Source organism: Ammodytes marinus (genome assembly GCF_949987685.1).
Source record: "Ammodytes marinus genome assembly, chromosome: 7".
In the NCBI taxonomy this organism is placed as follows: domain Eukaryota; kingdom Metazoa; phylum Chordata; class Actinopteri; order Uranoscopiformes; family Ammodytidae; genus Ammodytes; species Ammodytes marinus.
The window spans coordinates 28,254,187-28,271,119 of NC_137211.1; the positions used below are offsets into that span (position 1 = coordinate 28,254,187).

The 16,933-nt window shown below is 40.0% G+C and overlaps 1 protein-coding gene and 1 long non-coding RNA gene across 2 annotated transcripts; both read right to left on the minus strand.

Moving 5' to 3' along the window:
- Positions 1-5,488: 5,488 nt before the first annotated feature.
- On the minus strand, positions 5,489-7,522 carry LOC307253396. Its single transcript, XR_013844960.1, has 3 exons — positions 7,078-7,522; positions 6,141-6,217; positions 5,489-6,051 (listed from the first exon to the last, which is right to left on the minus strand). It is a non-coding gene; the product is annotated as an uncharacterized lncRNA (long non-coding RNA).
- Positions 7,523-9,884: 2,362 nt separating this feature from the next.
- Positions 9,885-16,818, minus strand: ddost (dolichyl-diphosphooligosaccharide--protein glycosyltransferase subunit (non-catalytic)). The gene is made up of 11 exons (XM_080031535.1): positions 16,583-16,818; positions 15,602-15,712; positions 15,414-15,500; positions 14,869-14,972; positions 14,652-14,746; positions 13,919-14,012; positions 13,368-13,516; positions 11,871-12,018; positions 11,622-11,742; positions 11,352-11,458; positions 9,885-10,544 (listed from the first exon to the last, which is right to left on the minus strand). Exons 1-11 carry the CDS (start codon positions 16,812-16,814, stop codon positions 10,395-10,397), a joined length of 1,398 nt encoding a protein of 465 aa, XP_079887661.1. The 5' UTR covers positions 16,815-16,818; the 3' UTR covers positions 9,885-10,394.
- Positions 16,819-16,933: the final 115 nt, after the last annotated feature.

Sequence of the window (16,933 nt, forward strand, 5' to 3'; positions counted from 1 at the left end):
TGTTTCATATGTTTATAATATGTAGCCCTATGACAATGCCACGTTATGTGGCTTCTATATGAAGGTATATGTGGTGCATAAGTCTTTAGCACATGTAACTGCAGATTTCGAATGCGTAAACTGAAGTCACAAATGTGTAACAGTAGATTTGAAGTCGTAAATATTTGTTTTGCATGTGTACTCCAAAGTCACAAATGTGTAACAGTAAATTTGAAGTCGTAAATATTTTTTCTACCATTGTGGACACAAAATAGGGGCTACGAGTTCACAAATCGTTGTTACGGGTGCACAGATCCTATCCTGTGCATCGCAACTTCAAAGAGTCATGCGATTGACACTTTTGCTACAATCATTGCAGCACAGTTGGTGCAAAACACATTTGCACACCCGTGTTTCATAATGTGAGAACATGCCCAAAATTTGTGCATTCGTAAACCCAAATGTGAACTAACGCATCAGAAGTTGCACATCTGTGAAAAATGTCCTCACAAATAAAATTATATCGAGCACAGCATTTTAATGAGCGAGCACAAATCCATCGATACAACTGCTCGAATCTGTTCCTACAAGTCTAAACTGAGGGTTTTCTCTGCTCGAATCTGCTCCTGCAAGTCTCAGCAGTGGGTTTTTTGCAGGTAGATTTGCACCACGTCCAGCTGCTATGTTTGGTGCAAAAGTATTTCGTACCTGTAGAACAGAGTTGTATCCGTAGAAGGTGGGCGGGACAACATTGTCGTATCATCCAATGAAAACGCCGGTTGGGACCTGTGACGTCAGCATTTAAACAGACTGAGGGAAAGCCTGTTTCCGTCGTCTCCCTCATATGTCCATGGCTGGTCCATGGTCGTCTCTTTTCACCAGAAAATGTAGGAAATGTAATAATAAGGGAATTGAATAAGAGGGAACTACAGCGGAGCCTTATGCCAGTAGTGAAAGTCATAAACAAGTTTACTTTAGCAGATATAAGGGCCAACGTCGACGTCAGTTAACGTCTGCTGTGTGATTGGCACTGGTGTAACTGTTTAAACCTGCTGTTTTTCTCTTTAAAACCTTTACATTTTAATAAAAGTAGTTTTATTAAATAGAGAATGAATTTCCATTATATATTTTTTTAACCTTTATTTATACAGGTATATCCCATTGAGTCCGAAGACTCTTTTGCAAGGGAGACCTGTTCCCATTTACACGTTACCATTCACACACATTCATACACCGATAGCAGGTTAACTATCGACAATAGTTTATTGTCCCGCAGCCGCTGTCAAGGCTCCTGGCTGTTAAAACTATCTATGGTTAAAAGTTAAAACACACCACACGCAGGGGGTGAGGAGGACGTTGCAGGCATTGAGGACCAAAGTAAATAAAGTAGGCCTACATATCTTGCTGCAGAGTATTCAGCATGTATCTAAATCCAGAAATATGCTTATAAATCATATACATAGGGCCGGTTTCGCAGACATGGATTAAGCCTAGTTTTGGACTAAATTGTACTTTCAATGGACAATCTCCATTCAAAATTCCATTTAGTCCAGGACTAGTCTTAATCCATGTCTGTGAAACTGGCCCTTAGTCTTCTAAATGTAGTAAGCTTAATTAATTTAAACGTGTGAATAGTGAAGTGAATAAGTAACCTACTCTACAAGGCAATAGAAAAGTATAGAGGACACATTAAAACTGAATTGGAATAATTGTTCCTCTATCTCACATTTTCCATGTGAAATTATCACTACTTGTATCACAAACTGATAATTAGATGATCAGGTTTAACTGTGTGCTTATCCCCAGACAGTTCTGCTATACACCTTACCTCATGTGACGTGTCCAGAAGAACAGGGTACAAAGCTTCATATAACCTCATTTCAGTGATTACTTTAATTAATCACAATCACAAAGTGTCACACCATAACATTTTATGCAGTTTAGAACATGTTAATTCAGATCACGTGCTGCATTAATAAGTAGGTCTGCATGCTGCTAAAGCAAGACTAATAAATGCCCTATATCAATTATATTTATGATTTGCAGTTATCACATCAAAGCACAATCAGTACAAATGTATAGTAAAAGCTTACCCCACAAACAAATCACAAGATTTGGACTTTTTAAAATATTTGTGGATTTACTAAACATACACATACGGTCAAAATGAAAAATACAAATCAACCAGTTTAAAACTATAATGCACTCACAATTGCATACCTCCAAGTAAAGTTTTGTATGGCGTTATTTTATTAAGAGAAAATGAACAAAATACCCAAAATGCGAGGTTAAACACTTTTGTACTTAACCAGATGAAGGAACAAATTAAGAAGGATGTTGCTGAATACTTGGAACAGAACGATAATGGTGAAGTTTCCCCTCCAATATTATGGGATGCATGTAAAGCTGTGCTTCGGGGGAAAATAATTGGATATAGTGCTCACCTGAAGAGAGTGAGGCAAAAAGAGTTAGTTCAGTTGGAAGCGGAATTAAAACAATTAGAACAAAATCACAAAGACACAAATGATCAAAAAATTAGAGAGCTACTTAGGAAGAAAAAGAATGAAATAAATGAGATTTATACAAAAGACATACAAAAAAAGTTAATTTTTACGAAACAGAAATATTATGAAGGGGGCGGCAAAGCCAGTAAATTATTAGCTTATAGGCTGAAAAAACAGCAAGCAGAGAATTCAATTCATAAAATAAAAAATCCTATTACTAATTCCATACATTACAAATTAAAAGAAATACAAGATTGTTTTGAGAAATACTATAAAAAACTATACTCCCAACCTCAAATTGACGGAGAGAAAATGGAAGATTTCTTTCAGAAGATTAATCTGCCTAAATTGAATGATGAACAAAGTAGGAATCTTGTAGCTAAAATAACAGAGAAAGAAATTCGTTCAGCTATATCACATCTTAAACCAAATAAGGCTCCAGGTCCGGACGGGTTTCCTTCCGAATGGTACAGAGTCATGGAGGGTTCTTTGCTTCCGGTGTTGCAGTCCACCTTTAACTGGGTTCTTAAAGAGAACAGTATACCCCCCTCTTGGAGGGAGGCGGTAATATCTTTAATTCCGAAGGAGGGGAAGGATAAGTCTGAATGTGGTAATTTTAGACCAGTAAGCGTGTTGAACCAGGATTATAAAATCTTTACCCATATACTAACCAAACGAATAGAGGGATTGTTGCCACAAATTATTAGCCTTGACCAGACGGGATTTATTCGTGAAAGACAGACTCAAGATAGCATCAGAAGGACATTACATGTAATTAACCATATAACGGAATATAATTTAGAAGCAGTATTAGTGGGGCTAGATGCAGAAAAAGCTTTTGATTGTGTAAATTGGTCTTTTTTGTATAGGGTTTTGGACAAATTTGGATTCCATGGTACCTTTATTAAAACAATACGAGCTCTCTACGATAGCCCAAGGGCGAGAATTAAAATAAATGGGGCTGTATCCAGCCCCTTTCCATTAGAACGAGGAACAAGACAGGGCTGCCCAATTAGCCCCCTCTTGTTTGCAATCTTTATCGAGCCCCTGAGCCAATGGATCATTCAGGATGACAATATTAAAGGAATCACTATGAATGGGGGAGAACAAATTATTTCGTTATTCGCTGATGATGTATTGGTGTATTTAACCGACCCCGAGCAATCTCTATCGCGGTTATTTGAACTCTTGGAACAATATGGATCCTTTTCTGGATATAAGCTGAATGTTCCAAAAACACAAATTCTCAGTTTTAATTATAACCCCTCTGTAAATGTGAAAAATAAGTATAATTTGAAATGGGATTCGGATTTTATTAGATACTTGGGGGTGAACATTCCAATAGATTTGACAAAATTATTCTCACTGAACTATCTCCCCCTGAACAAAAAGATTAGAGAAGACATAAGGAGATGGGACCTTATACCTTTTCTTAATTTCGGATCACGCGTGGAATCTGTCAAAATGGTTATTTTGCCTAAATTGTTGTACCTCTTTCAATCCCTTCCACTAGATATACCTGACCAACAATTTCAGGAGTGGGACAAGCATATTTCTAGGTTCATTTGGCAGGGACGAAGACCAAGAATCAGATACCAGAGTTTACAATTGGCAAAAAACAAGGGCGGAGTCGCTCTCCCATGCTTAAAAGATTACTATACTGCTGCTCAATTGCGGCCATTAATATGCTGGTGCAACCCGGAATACTGTGCTAGATGGAAGGAGATTGAAGTTGCTATATCAGATGGATTCCCAATCCAAGCTGCAATTGGGGATAAGGGCTTATTGAACAATTTAAAGGAATTGGGGAACCCATGGATATGTTTGTCACTTAAGATGTGGAACAAGGTAATAGCTCAAAATAACCTGAAGGATTCGGTAAAGGTATTGAGATGGTGCGCATTTGATCCAGATTTTTTGCCTAAAAGATGGGACGCGAGATTTAAGAGATGGAGCTTGCAAGGTTTAACAGCATATTGCACATTTTTGCATAAAGGGACTATGAATAGTTTTCAAAACCTGAAGAGGCAGTTTGGCTTGGATAAGGATGATTTTTACAGATTCCTTCAGGTCCGGCATTATATTAACCAAATACAGAAGGGGTGTACACAAGTAGGCTGGGATAATATTCTGTTAAAAGTGTTTATAGATGCTTATTCTGCTGGCTCTATCCAGAAACTTATCTCAAGAATCTACAAGGGGTTACAACAAACAAAATGTAGTTCACTGTATGTAAAACAAAAATGGGAACGTGAAGGAAACATTGTTATAAAGGAAGAAGATTGGGAAAACTTATGTGAGACACAGTGGAAAACTTCCAGCTCAACTGTATGGCGAGAGTTTTGCTGGAAAACCCTTATAAGGTTTTTCATTACTCCAGCTCAAAAGAAGCACTACACAAATTCTTCGGCGTGCTGGCGACAGTGTGGGTGCCTCGAAGCAAATCATTTTCACATATTTTGGTCCTGTACTTCATTGATTCCATTTTGGCAGGAGGTTTATAAAGTTGTGCGAAGCATTTTTCAGACGGACATTCAATTTAATTTTGAGTCTTTATATTTGGGTGCCTTAACATCAGAAAATGTCTCTTTTAATGTCAAATATTTATTTCGGATCCTAAGTGCTGCTAGTAGAAAAGCTATTACTAGAAGATGGTTAAAACCAGGAAAGCCTACTGTGGAGGAATGGATTGATATTATCTATGATATTTTTAAAATGGAAAGGATTACTTTTGCTTTGAGACTGCAACAGGAAACTTTTTTGAAAAGATGGGAAAGATGGATAACGTATGTCACACCAATACGACCTTCATTTGTCTAAAGTGGATTTGTGTGTCCGGTTTGTTTTCTTTTATTTTCCCTCTGTAGAGGGCTTAATGTGTCACTGAGGTTTACCCCAACATGTTTGTTTATTTTATTTTGTTCTTGTTCTTATCTTACTATAAAAAAAAATTGTATGTGTGTAATACAGTATGTATAAAGCCTTAATAGGTCCTTGCTCACTTTTGTACTTCTTACTGGGCCTTTGATACTTTTATGTGGTTATAAATGTACATTTATAGAAGACATAGTGAGAAGTATGATATGTATTATTATTGACTGAAATGTATGGACCTGGAAAATAACAATAAAAAAAAGAATTTCAAAAAAAAAAAAAAAAAAAAAAAAAATACCCAAAATGCTCTGGCATGTGCCGGAACAAGACTTTATAAAACAAAACATAAAACTAGTAACTTAGTCCTTGGTCTGTAGCCCAACTGTTTACCATATTTAATCAAAATCTCCCCTACCTTTTTAATATGTCAAACAAATAAACATGACTGAGTATGTCACCTCATTTACTGCAATCAATATGATTATGAATTGAGTATGATCTGACTTTGTCTAGATTTATAATAATCACAATCTAAAAATTGAAAACAAATTGTGTGTAGAGTGTAGAGTCAGACTGATGTGCTGTGACTGCCAGGTGAGTTCCACGCTGCTCCATCTTCGGAGATCTTCTCAAGGCAGCAGGAGCAGTGAAGTCTTCAGTTATCTGGAGTGTCCTTCCCTCAGCAATGCATACACTGGGGACGGAAACAATTGTTAGATCCCATTAGTGATGTTATAGTAAACACATGACGGATAATAGTTAGGACTGACTGTAGCTGCTCACTGTACAATGGCTTCTCCCTGACAGGATGGAAATCCCAGACACTTGTGCAGGCCTTGTGCAGGACAGCCAAGATGAGTCTGTGGAAAAGCAGATTGTGCCATTCAGATGTTAAGATAATGTTAAGATTTATAAAATAAATAAAATACATGTAGGTTCGAGTTGATGAAGAACACAAAGCTAAAAACTAATCAATATAGTTTATTATAACAGCCCTGCAATTCATTCTCTTCGTGGGGGGTATCTTGTCATTAGTGACTTTTAAAATTAGTTGTAAATGTTTTTTTTCAGGCTGGAAAAACAGATATAAAATATGATTTAAACACGATGGAGCTGCACAATTAAAAAAAAATCCTTTGCATAATGGGACGCTTGTCTACCTGTTTTTATTCAGAAACAGCAACATGATGTTGAGACGGGCTGAGCAGAATAGTATACTGCTCACATGTGTTTATTTGGATCTTCATAGCCACTATTAAGACAGAAAACGCTCTATATGAGGTCGACACATGCTAACATTACATCCTGATGTAAAACTAGTAGGCTATGTATGAAGGTGCCGATGTCCCAGAAAAGCAGACATACAGACACGCTGATTATTATTATAGCAACAAGACTCCAGTATTCAGCTGACTCATATTTCCCTGGCTAGCGCCGGGATTATTTTAACTGATTAACGGAAGGATTCATTGGTCAGCCTTCTTATTTTACGTTAACAGTTAATTATTAACATCCTTAGAAGTGACCAAATGCCTTAAAAAACGGTACATCCTTTAAAAGAATATGCTAACGAACATTAGCTGTTATACCCATTATGACTTGTTAGCTAGTGGTTAGCTATGCTGCCTGCAATACATTATAACCACACGTTGCTTCTCATCATTGAACGTATTATACCGACCAACTTTGAAGTTTAAAAACATAAGAAAACCAGACTTACAGTTCATAGTTTCCGTGGGATGGCTCCGTGTCCTGTAGGCTCTAGCTAAACCCTAGGTCTGTGTCCGACCGTGTGTCCGTGACCGTCAGTCCAGACACTGCTGCGGCTCCGGACAGAGATTGTGAAGCAGCTCAATTGTTTATTAAACCACCGCAGGTCCTGGTGTTTAATGGGTATCCCCTCCTCAACGTCACCGTGTCACATAATAAGCCTCCTGTCCTGTTTAAAATGATCGGGAAACCACCTCAAAGCTAGCTAACGCGGCTTATTTACTGTTACAGACACCTTGGACTACTTTTCCTCAAAGGCTGGAGTACATATAATGTAATTCTCCATTACTTAAAAAATGCAATGTAAAACTACAGAAAAAGAGTTCAATTCACTACTACCTACTACTTCGCATTAGTTTGATAGTTGTTGTTGCTCATTTAGTCATTTCCTACAATTTCTGGTGAAAAGGGACGAAGGAAAAAGGCTTTTCCTCCGTTTGTTCACATGCTGATGTCACGGGTCCCAACCGGCGCTTTCATTGGATGATGCGACAATGTTGTCCCGCCCACCTTCTACGGATACAAATCTGTTCTACGCATACGAAACACTTTTGCACCACATTTACCACCTGGGCGTGGTGCAAATCTACCTGCAAAAAAACCCACAGCCGAGACTTGCAGGAGCAGATTCGAGCAGAGAAAACCCTCAGCTGAGACTTGTAGGAACAGATTTGAGCAGTTGTATCATCGATTTGTGCTCGCTCATTAAAATGCTGTGCTCGATATCATTTTATTTGAGAGGACATTTTTCACAGATGTGCAACTTCTGATGCGTTAGTTCACATTTGGGTTTACGAATGCACAAATTGGGGGCATGTTCTCACATTATAAAACACGGGTGTGCAAATGTGTTTTGCACCAACTGTGCTGCAATGATTGTAGCAAAAGTGTCAAGCGCATGACTCTTTGAAGTTGCGATGCACAGGATAGGATTTGTGCACCCGTAACAACGATTTGTGAACTCGTAGCCCCTATTTTGTGTCCACAATGGTAGAAAAAATATTTACGACTTCAAATTTACTGTTACACATTTGTGACTTTGGAGTACACATGCAAAACAAATATTTACGACTTCAAATCTACTGTTACACATTTGTGACTTCAGTTTACGCATTCGAAATCTGCAGTTACATGTGCTAAAGACTTATGCACCACATATACCTTCATACTTCTAGCCTACGATGTGAAACATAATTTTTACTGTATTTTTGCTGCTGGACGCGCGACTCGCGTGAAGAATAGGCTCAAACTGAAACACAGCTGATTAAGCTGTGTATCAGCTGGGTGTCAGTTCGGCGCAGTTCAGCACCAAACTGACACGGGGACAGTATTGACGGTCCCGTTGGGAAGAACAATAAAAACACACACTTCATGCAAAGCGCAGCGTGAACCTGTTGGCACTGTAGGCTACGGGAGACGCTCCTCTCCATCTGATCGCTGATCCGCACGCATCATTATCAAATGTAATATTTTCGCTCGGGGCTCCCGGTCAAACCACAACTAATCTTCCTAACAATGGCGACAACAACACTTTCCCATAATGTGAAGCTGATGGCGATTTATTAAAAAAGAAAAGAAAGAAAAGGCGCAGTGCTTCCTGCAATTGGGTCGGATCGAGTCCGGCCAAATTCACACCACAAACGAACTGCAGCAGAGTGCGTTTTGAAGCGCATCAAGACTACCTCTTCAGCTGGGTCTCGGAGCGTTTGTTTGGTCCGCCCCCGAGTGCGATTGCTGTATTCACACCTGTCTGAAAGATGCGCACCGAAGGTGGAAGTGCACCTGAGTTCGTTTCAACCGAACTAAACACAGCATGTGTGAATACACCCTAAGTTAATGCCTAACCAAACATTACCTAACCGTTAATAACTAACTAAGCATTAAAAGTAAGTTAATGCTTAATAAGAATTAACTTACCATTAATAGCAATTACTAAGCATTTATTAACAGTTCATTAATGTACCCTTATTGTAAAGTGTTAACATTTTTTTGCTCCGCATTAAAATTAAAATAATAAAATAAAACACAATAAATTGTAAACAATTTAAATATATTGAATCATTAGAACAAACTATTCAAATCGGCGTTAGTGCAAGACTGTTTTAATTTACTTCTTGAAATCTGCCTTTGAAATTGGTTCACAATGTCCACGTCACTCAATCATGCAGAGGAAGTAAAGGCATGGGTTGCGTTCCGAATCGCATACTCTTTCTTTTTTCTATTCTACATACTACATCCGACGATAAAAAGAATCTAGTTAGGATGCAGTATGCATACTATTGGGACATACTTTTCTCTCTTATTTCATCATAACATTGCGCCTTGATCTTGCCTCTTGCTTTTATATCCGTCGCATCCCCGTTTGTTTTCATATGGAGGCTTCGTCGATGTTACGTCACTTCACGTGCGCACTGGATTGTGGGTCAGAATTGCCCAAATAGGATGCACTTTTCAACACTAACAATCTTGGCCGCATGAAGTAGGACATCCGGGTACTTCTAACCATCCTAAATCTGGCCACAAGAATCGGGACATCCTAAATCTTTTTTCTACATACTATATAGTAGAAAGTATGCGATTCGGAACGCAACCATAGTTTAAAGTTGGACCCTTCATTGACAATAGAAGACGATTAAGGCTTATGGTAAGTGACATGTTGTATAATCAAAATTGGTTTAAGCTCATGTAGCAGAAAATAAGTAATAGGCTACTCAAATCAATATAGATATCACAAAAGGGACAGCAATTTCAACAGTGTGGAATGTCAATATTTTATTGTTAAGTTGACACCAACTTTATGGAAACGCGTTAAATTCTTATCAAAAAACAAATGAACAGTTGGCATATTCAGTGCACGTAGTAATAATAACCACAATGACATTTCCTAATTAACAAAATGTGGGTCAAATTTTGGTAAGGATTTCTTTCATGTTCCAAGGCAAGTGCTTTATTATCAAATGTAAATTTATACAAACTCAGACTGACTTTAGGACATTTTTTTTTTTACAGGCCTTGTATTGATTTTCAGTGTACAAAAAAAAAAAAAAAAAAACCCAACCACTGCATTTTATTAGTCAACATCAGCAGCCATTTTGCTCTCCAGACCCCGATTAGTTGAGTGCCCCAATAACCGAACAAACACTGTATTTTTTTTTAAATACAGTCCCAGGTCCCTGCTAGAAGATTCAAGACATTCGATTCCAACTCTTCACTCCACAGGTTCAATTCTATGATCTCCTTTATCCCCTCTTATGTTGTTTCTCTGCATTAGTCTGACTTCTCCTTGTCTTTCATGTGCAGGAAGACTATGCTGAAGACAAAGAGGCCTGCCATCATGGAGAAGCAACTGGCGTAGTAAGGGTAGGCTGAGGGGATGAAGCGCTCGTACTGAGTGTGCTGCAGTGGACGCACAGACACCTGGGAAGAAGAGAAGACAATGGTAGAAGAAGTTAGCCCAGAAGACTTTTATGTTTCCCCATTTAACCTGTCATTTTTATTTTATAATTCAATCGTTTTATTTCTATTCATATTTGTGTTCCACTGTTCTAATGTGTATACTTGCATTTTAATCTTGATGTATTTCATGCCCCTGTAAAGCACTTTTGAGTGGCCTTGTGTCTAGATTGTGCTATATAAATAAACTTGCCTTGCCTTGCCTTGCAGAGGAGCATGGGTGTTAAATGTCTTCCAAGCCACAGTGCCCAGAAGCTAAACCTTGAAATCATATATCAAGGTTTTGGGAAGGTGGTTGTACTAGTACTCCCTAGATAACCTTCTGTAGCCCAGTGATACCAGCCTCATCTTGTGATCGTGACATTTGTAACTCTCCCGCAGATCAGTCTGGCCTTTCTCCAATCTCCGTGGGGAGACAGTCCAAAAACAACGTGACAATCAGGACCCACGTTCATACCTAACGCTTCCTTTCTATAGTGGAAGGCCGCTTCCGATTGGTTCATGTAGTCGTCGATCAAGCTTTGCGAGATCGGCCATATCTCATTAGCTTATTCACTGATCCATGTCCGCTTCAGTGATCACAAAAAACAATCAGCAGGCTGCCTTCCACTAATGGATGAGGCGAACGGAGACTGGAGAAAGTGTGAAGCTTGTGAGATCAGGCCTGTCTCGCAGGACTGGTATTTCTCTGCTTTCATTTTCATTTGCATGAAGGTCTCTGTAAAGTCACCAGACCAGTATGTTGAAGTGAAGTAAACCTGATGGACTTGCCTGTGTGGAGGAGTAGAGGTGTGTGTATCCCAGTCGGTTGTAGTCCACCTTGAACTGGAAGACGCCGTACACGTCGGGCAGTGTGAACTGCACGCTATATTCACCTCCTGGAAGCAAAAGAGACAACACAGCATGTTTAGTGGCTACATTTTGTGACTGTAAATGTGCATACAATCCAATCCCCGAAATCCCAAGAGTGCACTACATTTGTGTTGTAAGCACACATTAAAATGAACCAATTAGTAGTGTTCTGCATCCACAGCGACGTACCATTTTTCTTGAGATACGTCCTGACGAACGGATCGATCCTCACAAACTCAAGCTGAATATCTTCTCCGTCGAAGGGGACCCAGCGGCCCTCAGTCAGCTGCTCGATGACGATGCTGTACACCTGTGAGAAGGTTTGACACACATTCAGATACACAACAAAACATTGAAATACACAGCCTTTATTCGGACTGAGACAAATATTTTCAATGCGGTGATTGTTCCCTAAAGTCCCTGAAACCTTGAACTCACCACCAGGTCTGTGATGGTGTATGCTGCAGGGGGGGAGAGCTCTCCCACGGGATGATGGGTAACGGCCCCCACCCTGAGGACTCCAGCCTCCTTGAAGACCCAGCGTGACAGAGCCTCAGCCAGCTCCATGTTCCCTGTCTGCTCGAACCTAACAGACCAGGATGAGACAAGGACTGCGTCAGTGGGGGGTTTTCCTTGGCATGTTCCATTTTTATTTTTATTTTTTTAAAGCTTTATTTGATAGTACAGAGTTGAAATGGGGAGACAGAGGCCCTGTTTCCACCTGGCATTAATATGTGGTTCTGAGGAATCCGATCGTTATATGTAAATGTAATATGCTTGTTCACACCTGGCCTTAACAATGCGTCTTCTATGCGCGTTTGCGATCCGGATTCGAATTCCCCGCGCTGTATGGAAATCAGCTCGTACATCATTTCCGCTTATACACTCCATCTTCAATGTTTTCTGTTGTCTGTTTACCTGCAACGGTGCGCTTTTATGACGTAAATTGTCGCGTGAATGAGTACGCGTTTCCGCCCAGTCACTCGCCGCAGTTGAGTGGGCGGGGCCTAATGTGTATGAGATGCGCATACGCGTTTCCACTGTTAATGGGTATGTGGATAAGTGGTCTCAAACCACCTCCGAATGTGGATCATTTCAATGCGCATTCAATGCGCATTGAGCGTGTTTCCACCTGTAGTTAGCGCGATCGGATCCTAAAAAACACATATTAATGCCAGGTGGAAACAGGACCACAGAGAGAGGGGGGGATGACCTGCAGTAAAGGTCAACGGGTCGGATTTGAACCCGCGACCACTGCAACGAAGGCCGAAGCCAATATGATACGAGCTCTATCCACTACACCACCGGAGCGCCCCAACATGTTCCATTTTTATAATACTGCTAATTGGCTTAACATATCTGCATTCAGCAACCGACCCCAAAATATCAGAGTTGGCCTTTGAAGGAAGGATATTTTCCTATATACCAACAACAGCTGCACAGATAAATGCTCAGTCATTACAGACTTACACATTACATGTTAACTACATAGGTCTCTAGTATACTTAAAGGTGGAGTCAGCGATTCAGGAAGCCTACTACATCTGGTTGAGGTTTTTAAGTGTTGAAATCAGCATGCTAATTGGGAGATTCTGACCCACAAATCCAGTGCGCTCCGGAAGTGCACCACAAGTACGGACAGGTAGCAGATTTTGACAAAAAAATTTGATTCCGACAACAAACGGTTCTCAAGAAATCCCCGATTCCACCTCTAATAATTTTTCAAATGCAATGTAAGACTACTTTCATTTGACAAATTAGCTTGAGTTATAAAAGTAAAGCATGGACCTGTCTTATACGATGCAGAGCTACAACTCCTCATCCAGCATCCAAAGTTTAAAAAGTTAACCAAAACGTTATGGGAGCCAGAAAAATCAATAATGAGATTTGATTTGCTGACTGGTAGCTGTAATATGTGATGGTGAGTTGAGGCTACCTCTGGGAGCCTGGTGTGGCCTTCTGCACAGCTGAGTTAAAGAAGGCATCGCTGAAGAAGTCCAGGGAGCCGCTGAAAACCACTCTGGCGTTATTCCTGGCCTGGAGGCCGGCAATCAGCAGGGTGTTCTTACCAACAGCATGGGGGTACTGGGGAGGGAAGAGACTCATTATTACTAAAAAAATTATTTTTTTAAATCTCATGTTTTTTTTCTAATCCTGTGACGCTCCACAGTGACACTTGAGCTACTTTTGCATGAAAACGGTTTCGCTTAAAAAACAGCAATGTTTTTCCTTTACGTTTCTTAAACTGGTTTTAAACAACATTGTTTTGAACACATTCCACATACACACAAGTCCCCAACATGAACCTAAAATGGCTGTAATATAGCCTACATGCCAGACCAGTAGTTGCCTGTGAAGCTTTCTAGTAGATAGGCATTACGTTACAATAACGCACATGTTAATAATATGTCTTGTTGAGTGCAGTAATCTACTCTTTGTTGGAGGAGCGTTAATAAATGATGTCATAGTTGTATTGAGGGATCTCACCTGAGAGATGGGTCTGTCAGGGAAATAGGTGTAGGCCGTAGAAGAGCCGGTGAGGATGTCCAGGACCAGAGGGTTCTCTGGGTCTGCCACCATGCTGGAAGGGGAGGAGAGGGAAGGGGGCAGGTCAGTCAAATCTTATAGAGGCTGGTTGCATATGGATAAAGAGTGTGCTATGGAACAGTATAGAATCAAGGAAGATACAGAATGATTGTGAGAAAAGTTAACCAAACGAGGTGCTGCTCAAAGTAAAAAGAAGTCATGTATTTAATTATATATAATAATAATTAACAAAATAACAAATGAATGTCAACCAAATTTAAAAAGTGACAGTGGTTAAAGTGGTGAAGTGGAGTAAAGAACTTAGAAACTAATATACATTCCCTGTCTACTGTGCGTATTTGTCTTACTGTAAAATCTAAAGAAAATGATCAAAACGTAATATTATCCGTCAGTCTGCCCCTGGGCAGCTGTGGCTACTATAGTAGTTTACCACCACCGGTATGACTGTGTGTGAACGAATTGAACCAGGAACCCTGTAAAGCGTCTTTGAGTGCCTAGGCAATAAAGCGCTATATAAAACCTATCAATTATTATTATTATTATTAGGCAGCTATTTATTCATGCCAGACCTCAGCAGCACCGTCCCAATCTCAGTAGAATATGGTCATTTCATTTACATGGGAGTATAGTGGGAAAATCAAGACATTGAAAAATCATTTTCAGTGGCACTTACCCGACACCCTTGAATAAAACAGGTTTGTCTGTGGGGTTGCCCACGATGGTTGGGGCTTTCAGCAGGTTGGCTGGATCGGCAACAATCAGGGTGTGCTGGAGGAGAGAGGGATCACTGGTAAATAAAGAGTGATTGTAAAGACGGGAGATGCAGTGTGTGTGTGTGTGTGTGTGAGTGTGCGTGTCTGTGTGCGTGTGTGTGTGTGTGTGTGTTATACCTCTCCAGGGTCAGACACATCAAAGTTGTGATGGTCGATGACGGCTGTCTTTTCCTCATCCACCTCCACGCCACACTCACTACCCAGCTCCCTCAAAGCGTCACCTGTGGAACAAGGAGATTAACATAAAATAGAGGATCATCATATCATGGCATTTAAAGAAAATATATATTACAGCAATGATTGAGGTTCATAAGCTTGTCCATCCATGGAAACAGGCAAGGGCCGGTTCCCAGGTAGTGTATAACCCGGTTGAAAAACTACATTTTTCAACTTTCAAAAAAGGTATTAGCTGTTTTGTAATGTATTTAGGAAATGCATGTCAGAAAAGCGCTATATAATTTGAATATATTATTATTTATTTGTATTGATTCATGTGAATTGTGATATTGTTGTGTGATATGAAAGTTGTATATTAAAGTCATTTCTGTTGCCGTTATTCAGTATTTGAGTCTAGATTAAAAGAGAATTTGACATCCTGTACCAGAACATTAATAGATTTTAATAAATTCAATTGAAAAGATGTTGGAAAATCATCAACTGACCAATGTCTGAACTGGCAGCGACCAGGACGTTGCCTCCACCGTCGATGAAGGATGTGATGGTCTCCACGTTGATGTTCCCTCCAAAGTCTGTAGCAGAGCAGGAAAGCAATGACATGTTAAAGATTGATTCCACAACAAGGCAAACACAAGGCCTTGTAAGCTTGTTATAAAGTGAGTGTGACATTTACCCTCAACTGACGGTGAAAAGATGACCAAATGTTCATACAGGAACTGGCCATATTTGATCAGAGACAGGGAGGGATCATCAGCCGTCTTGAATGTGAGGTCAAAGCCACGATCTGAAAAGGAGAGACACGTTATGATGGGGCACTGAATCACTTGTTACACTTGGTGTAGTATATAGAGCCGCGCATGTATACTGCTGAAATGTGTTGTACTTGTTGTGATCATAGATAGTATAAGTGGTTGTGATGCGTCACTGCAATAATAAGGTAAAGTTCCACAGCATTTTGAACTCTCTACTGTAACTACCTTGCTATGAGGATTGTAAGCACTGACATCCTGGATCATGAATAATTCACCAGAGTAATACCTCTCCTCTGGATGATAACGACAAGAGTAAAGTTGCACCACCGGTAATGTACAAAACATTTAAAATAGTTATAAAAAGGTTGTTTGCCTACAGATTTGCATTCTATGCTAGTATATTACTTGGCTATTAACCCTAATAATAATAATTTAATCAGGAAAACGTGTTTAAATGCTGTAGAAAACCGTGTGCATATGTAATATAGGTTATTCGAATGGTATCTGGCCCAACTGAATCTTTGGTTTGAGATGACTGCTAACTTTATTATGAAATATATGATTGTTTTAATCAAAACTTATCTATTTGACGTATAAGTATTCCAAAATGAAGTGTGGTGCTGCATCGATTCAGTGCAATGTACATTATCATGAAGAACACAGCCGTAATATAGTTAGAACAACGTTAAACTGCCAGAGGCTTGAATGCAGCTAAGATGACGTTAGCAGCCGAGCAGTGCATCATGAATCTCAGGTATACAAGCTCCACTCCCAGAGACTCTACTGAATATTAGCCGACAGACACCCATTAGTAACAGAAGCAAGTCTCTAACATCATATGTAATAGGTCCATGCATATAAGGAACTATTTCTTGATATAAAACCACGGATCTCGTACTGACCTGCCAGACTGCGGAAGAAGATTGAATGGGTGTCTTTGATGTTGAGGTTGTCCAGCAGAACCAACGTCCTACCGTCAGCCACAGCGCAATGCAACATGGCGGATAACGAAAGGAAGAAAATAACATTGTTGTCGAGCAGTCTGAACCTCCGCTGGCTCGCCATTTCGCTCCTTTTCTTGGACAATGATGAAGAACCGGACCGGTGGTGCACGTCTGCTGTCAACGGCGCCATTTTGCTGCAGAAGTCGACGTCAGCGTTAGCAGTCGAATTAACTTTGACCCACGACATCCAGCCAATCACAGAGAGGAACGCGTCGCCCTGACTGCCTATCCGCCAATGGGATGAGAGCT

Coding starts and splice junctions, on each gene's coding strand:
- ddost (XM_080031535.1), bottom strand. CDS start 16,814: ATGGCGCCGTTGACAGCAGACGTGCACCACCGGTCCGGTTCTTCATCA. Junction 14,747..14,868: donor ATGTGTCTGACCCTGGAGAG/GTATAACACACA, acceptor TCTCTCCTCCAG/CACACCCTGATTGTTGCCGA. Junction 13,517..13,918: donor CTGACAGACCCATCTCTCAG/GTGAGATCCCTC, acceptor TTCCCTCCCCAG/TACCCCCATGCTGTTGGTAA.